Source organism: Grammomys surdaster, unplaced genomic scaffold (genome assembly GCF_004785775.1).
Source record: "Grammomys surdaster isolate TR1022 unplaced genomic scaffold, NIH_TR_1.0 126071, whole genome shotgun sequence".
Classification (NCBI taxonomy): Eukaryota; Metazoa; Chordata; class Mammalia; order Rodentia; family Muridae; genus Grammomys; species Grammomys surdaster.
Window position 1 is genome coordinate 1,104,164 of NW_021620880.1, and position 6,461 is coordinate 1,110,624.

Consider the following 6,461-nt stretch of genomic DNA (forward strand, 5'->3'; position numbering starts at 1 on the left):
GGTGGCGCATGCCTTTAATCCCAGCACTTGGGAGGCAGAGGCAGGGGATTTCTGAGTTCGAGGCCAGCCTGGTCTACAGAGTGAGTTCCAGGACAGCCAGGGCTACACAGAGAAACCCTGTTTCGAAAAACCAAAAAAGAAAAAAAAAGAAAAAAAAAAAAAAGAAAGCTTAACGATTATAACTTCAATTCTCTACGTTATACACCTCACAGTGTGTGACTAAATCCTTTGAGACAAACTCTTTACACTCTACTTTTTTTTCTTACTTTATATAATAAACGTAGGATTTGAACTTAACAACACATCATTTAGTAGCAAATTACTTATTTGCTCCAAGCCTGTTGGAAAGGAAGTGAATAGACCTCAGTGTTACAAGGAAATTTAGCTAACTAAATTTTTAAGTTTTTTTTAAAGTCTTCCACTTAATATTAGATCTGATGCACCAGTGGCTACTTGATATCTTTTGTTCCTAACAAAAGTCATGAAGTTGGTCAATGTAGTAATCATGACTCTTGATTTTAGCATCTGCTTTTGTGTTTCTGGTTTTCGACATGCTGAATATTGAGCTCAGAGCTTTGAACATGCGAAGCAAGCTCTTCACCACTGAGCTCAACCCAAGCACCTTGCTTTTGTTATAGATTAGTGAGTGCTTTCTTCAAGAGTGTGTGGTAAGCTGAGCATGGTGATGCATATCTATAATCCTAGCCCTTAAGAGGCTGAAGCAGAAGATTTACAAGTTTGAAGCTAACCTGGGCTACATAGTAAGACACTGTCTATGAATGAATGAATGAATGAATGAATGATGGGAGATAAAATTTGGTTCCATATGTGAAAAAGAATTTATAATGGGCACTTCACCCACACCTTAAATATGTGATGTTCTATGCTTTCTGGTACAGTGCCTGTGCTTATAATGGGCCTGTACTTTGAATGTATCTTCTGTTCCCACGTCTGCTCACTCCCAGTGTGATTATCCATATCCTGATCATCTTTAAATATCAACTCCATCAACATATAGTTATTGTATATCTCAGCATTACTACTCCAGGGTGTTTACTCAAATAGACATATTTGCATCAAAGCTTGTATATCTATAAGTACTTAACATTTATCATTTGCTTTTGTTTCTTGCTTGCTTTTTCTGATTTGTGTTTTGTTTTTGAGACGGGTTCTCATGTATGCCACCTGGCCTTGAACTCACAGTGTAGTCAAGGATAAACTTGAACTCTGGTCCTTCTGCTTCCACCTCCTGAATATTAGGATTACAGGTGTACACCGCCATATTTGGTGTATGCTAGATATAAAACCCAAGGCTTTATTGCATGCTAGGCAAGCACTCTACCAACTGATTTACGTACCCAAACCAGTATTATTATTATTTTTAAAATCCAAAAAGTGGAAAGGATGCATGTCTAGCAGCCAGTGACTACGTAAGTAAACATGGTGTATTTGACTCTTAAAGTATGTAGCTATAGGTACCCACATCTGCTGTGACCTACATGAACCTCAGAACTGCTAAACGAAAGAAGCCGGTCACAAGTTTCCACATACCATACCATATCATATCATACACTATCATAGCAATATTAGGACAACATTTTCTTTCATCTGTATAAAATGTCCCGAATAGGCAGATATGGGGGACAGAAATTAGGTTAGGGCTTGGATCAAAATGAGACGATGAGAATGAGCTCAGAGGTTCAGTGTCCCCCTGAGGGAATGAGAACATGTCAAATCAACTGTGACCATGTTTTTTAATATTAAAAAAAAACCACATTGAATTCTGTATTTTAGATCTTCTAATTCTTTGCTATATGAATTAGATATCAAAATATTTGCTCTCACATTATCTCTCAATTTAACTTTCTGCTCGTATTTTGCAAGGTTATATAAGCTGTTTGTCACTTTGTTTTTACCTATAGGACAATTCTTACTTTGAAAGTTTACAAGTATTACAAGTAGTTTAAACAGGTTTTCAGTTGGAACTGCATGTCATTTTATCAAGTTTAATGTGTATGTGTTTAAACCAATTTGTCACATTTGAGTAAATGTTTTTTTATGTATGTTTCCTTTTAGCACAGTTTTAATTTCTTGGCATGGATGTGTTGTTTTGCAGTACTTACTAGAGATGAAAAGTTTAATCTTACCTCCAGAACACATTCTGAAGCGAGGAGATAGCGAAGCAATTGCTTATGCTTTCTTTCATCTGCAGCACTGGAAACGAATAGAAGGTGCTCTGAACCTCTTGCAGTGTACATGGGAAGGCAGTAAGTATTCCTTGCCAGATGTAATGCTGATCTCTGCCTTAATAGTCACTGCATGCTTATGCAGTCTTTTAAAATGAGATTCTGTGGTTTCAAATCATCTCTGTGGCATTATATTTTGTAGAAGAAATAACTTAAAATATATATTAATGTCACATTTAGGAACAGCAGAATAAAGAGCTGTTAAGGTATTTTGCTAAGTTGAATATTTGTAATGAGAAAAAATGAAAATGTATTTCTTTTAGTTTATAAGCTTTTAAAATGTGTTTACATTTGTTATTGTTTATAATTGGTTGGTTGGTTGATTTGGTTTATTTTTGTGATGAAGTGAGGGAGGTTGAAACTAAAGCTGTAATTATACTGATAGCACATGCTGTATCACTGTATCACTGAGCTATGCATGCAGTCCTGTTCTAAGGCAAAGAAAGAAAAGACATCTGGTTTATGGGACAGGAGTGATGACATGGAGCATTTGTTGCTCTTGGAGAGGACCCAGGTTTGGTTCCCAGCATCCACTCTAAGTCCAATTCTAGGGAACCCATTGCCCTCTCCCAATCTCCAGTGACCCCAGACACACACTGATAGACACATATTCATGCAAGCAAAGCACTCATATACATACAGTTTTTTAAAAATTAAAATTTAAAAGTGGTCTGTTTTTTGTTTTGTTTTCAGATGTGAATAACATGAATTAGTTTTCTAATAACTAATAGCAACTGTCCTGGTTTGTTTTCTGTCACTGTGATAAACACTATAGCCAATAGCAATCTGAGGAGGAAAGGGTTTCTTTCATCTTACAGCTTGCAGTTCATCATTAAGGGAAGCCAGATCAGAAACTCGAGGCAAGAGCTTCATGCAGAAACCATAGAAGAACGAACATTTTATTGAGTTGCTTCCTCTGACTTGTTCAGTTTGCTTTATCAGACAACAGAGACCAACCTACCCAGGGGTGACACCACTCACAGTGGGCTAGGCCCTCCTACTTCAGGTAGCCATGTGACAGTGTCTTATAGATAAGCCCACTGGCCAGTCTGATGGAGGCAGTTCCTCAGTTGAGGTTTCCTCTTCTCAGGTGACCCTTGTTTGTGCCAAGTTGACAATAAAAACTAGCCAGTTTAAGCAACTCTATTCATTTTCTCTCTCTCCCTCTCCGTCAGTGTCTTATGTGGTTCAGACAGGCTTTGAGCTTATTATTGTGTAACTAAGAATGATCTTAAATTTCTGATTCCTGTGTCCACCTTCCAAGTACTAGACCTGTAAGCCTGTACCACCATACCTGGCTTCAGTTTGTAATTGTGGTAAAACATTCATTACATAAAGTTTACCACCACAGTTGTTCTGTGTCCGGTTCAGTAGCATTGTTAGTGTTCACACTGTTGAGCACCCATCATCAAGTTGAAGTCCTGTATGCTTAATGATCTTCATTCTTGTCTTCTCATCAGTGCTCTGGCTTCTGACTAATGACTGTGGGTACTTCAGCTTTTACTTGTTTTATCTAACATAATATTGACAATGTCCACGTGTGTTATAGTATGCGGCAGTAGTTTTTTGTCTGGGTTTTGTTTCGTTTTGTGGTTTTTCTTTTGAGACAGAGTCTTCCTTTGGCTGGCCTAGCACCTACTCTGTAGCTCCTGACCCCTCTCCCCTTCGTCTTCCTCCTCTTCTTTTGAGAAAGGATCTCACTGGCTGGTCTACAACTTCATTCTATGTCTAAAAAGTGTGTGTGGGGGGGAGGGTTTGCATTAAAATAGACAAACAAACTGGCTAATTTATTGTTGCACTTTTTCCTTTTGACCATGCATTGTCATCCAAGAATGTTATGAAAACTACACATATTAAACCTATGGTTATAATTGAAAACCATCTTGTAGATGTGCAATGCTAGCAGAGAGCCTTTCCTTTACCACCTCCTTCCCCTCTTTACCACTCTCGTGGACAGTGCTAGCACCCAGAGGTACCTAGTAAAGGCCATTCCAGGCAGACAGTTCTTTTGATCGCTCGACTAGAGCTCTGCTGTCTATCACTAGTGGAACCACTCAGTATCTATCAAATACCACTCAAACTGCTAGCTCAGGGAGAGCTCAGGTTCTGCATTAGGTAGGTCATCTCTGTTCAGGGTCTTCATGATCCTGCAGTTTTCATTTTGTTAGCTGCTATGACTGAAAGAAGGAGCATGGCAGGAGTCACTGTGGAGCAGGAAGTGAGGATGGTGGTGTCTGATCCAGACCAAAGGCTGAGAAATTGCACAGGGTCCAAAGGGTTCTTAAATATGTTTCATTAGTAAGAAATGTTTTGTTTTGAGATGGATCTCTTCGAGTTCCCACTCAGCTAACACTGAACTTGTGCTTGTGTAGTTTTTCTACCTTGGCCTCCCGAGTAGTTGACACTATAGCTTCAAACTACCTCAGTCTATTGAAAATATGATTACTTTAAAATGAAATAATAATAAAATGTTTCAGCCGGGTGGTGGTGGTGCACACCTTTAATCCCAGCACTTGGGAGGCAGAGGCAGGCGGATTTCTGAGTTCAAGGCCAGCCTGGTCTACCGAATGAGTTCCAGGACAGCCAGGGCTACACAGAGAAACCCTGTCTCGAAAAACCAAATTAATTAATTAATTAATTAATTAATAAAATGTTTCAATTTATGTATAGTTTTTCATATTTCTGAGTTCTTAGAACATAGATTTTTAAAGTTGTTTGGGCCCACTAGTTAGTAAGTCATATTTACTAAGGCCCCTGATAGAGTACAAACTTAGTGTGCTTGAGGCCCTGCACTCAGTGACCACCGTGACCACCATGACCATCACCAAGACATGAAGACATCATTATCTGTGAACCAGGAGTTTGGGAATCTCTGTATTAGCCACTTACTAACAACAGTCATACACTATGCTTGAGTTCTCTTTGTAGAGAGCTCAATCAAATTGAAATTATGCAGCTGAGGAGTTGAATGGCTGTGAGTAGTTGGGCTTCTTCCAGTTGATTACAAGGCACTCAAAGCCAGGGACTTTCTCATTCATTTCTTATATGTCTCTACTGCTGGGTGTTCTGCTGGTCCTTGAGGGGTTTTCACCAAGTGTATAACTTATGCTGTATTTCATGCATCTTGATGAATGATTTCCTTATGTTAGCACTGATTGTTGAAATGATGCTGGACAAAAGACGTTTACCATCTCTGAGCCAGAATTGAATATTCTTTCTTTTTTTTTTTCCAAACTTAATTTGTTTTATGTGTATGGGTGTATGTCTATACATTCTTGCAGAAGACCTTAGTGAACCTCATAGGTGGAAAACTAAGCCAACAAGAACTCTTTTAGCTTCAAAGCCAGAACAGTTATCTACATTACAATTTTTTGAAGATTTCTATAGAAAGCAGAATTTATACTTGTGGAGTTAAGTCTATGATTGTGATAAGGAGGCTGAGGCAAAGAAGGACCCAGCCAGTGTTACATTGTAGCATTCATCCCCTTCAGCCTTAGACTGGACCACTTTCTGTTCTCTTAGTAGATCTAGTCTTTCTCTGTGAATTCTTCTCCTGTGTGTTCTTCTGTTCACTTGTACTTCATCAGAAATATTTCTCCAGGAAAAGATAAAATACTATGTGAAAAAAATTATAAAATGTCTGCAGAATAGGTTTGATTTATAGCATAGATGGTAAATGAGTTAAATTTGAATGCTAATGTCTTTTTTTCTCAGCTTTTAGAATGATTCCATACCCATTAGAGAAAGGACATCTATTTTACCCTTACCCCAGCTGCACAGAGACTGCTGATAGAGAGCTATTGCCTAGTAAGTAAATATTACCATTTTCTTCAACTTATAATTAATTATTTGGGTTATTTTTAGATTGGTTTCTGTTTTAGTCACCTTTTTGTTTGTTAGTCTCATTTTGGGGTTTTTGTTAGTTTGTTTTTTCTTACTTAAATCTTCATTTTCTTTTTTTTTTTTTAATTGGATATTTTATTTACTTACATTTCAAATGTTATCCCCTTTCCCAGTTTCCCTTCCGGAAACCCCTCTTCCCTCTTCCCGTCTTCCCTCCCCCTGCTTCTATGAGGGTTCTCATCTACCCACCCACCCACCCCCGCCTCCCTGCTCTGGCATTCCCCTACACTAGGGCATTGAGCCTTCCCAGGGTTAGTCTCGTGTGTGTGTGTGTGTGTGTGTGTGTGTGTGTGTGTGTGTGTGTGTGTGTGT

At 38.6% G+C, this 6,461-nt stretch overlaps 1 protein-coding gene across 2 annotated transcripts in view; it reads left to right on the top strand.

The window, feature by feature from the left end:
- The window catches only part of St7l (suppression of tumorigenicity 7 like), a 65,033-nt gene that overhangs the window by 54,076 nt on the left and 4,496 nt on the right, over positions 1-6,461 (top strand). Inside the window, exons 12-13 of one of the 2 annotated variants that reach the window (XM_028755616.1) lie at positions 2,117-2,267; positions 5,961-6,053. In XM_028755616.1, coding sequence (XP_028611449.1) covers positions 2,117-2,267; positions 5,961-6,053 — 244 coding nt within the window. The remainder of the gene's footprint in view (positions 1-2,116; positions 2,268-5,960; positions 6,054-6,461) is intronic. The other variant, XM_028755617.1, reaches the window with a different exon arrangement.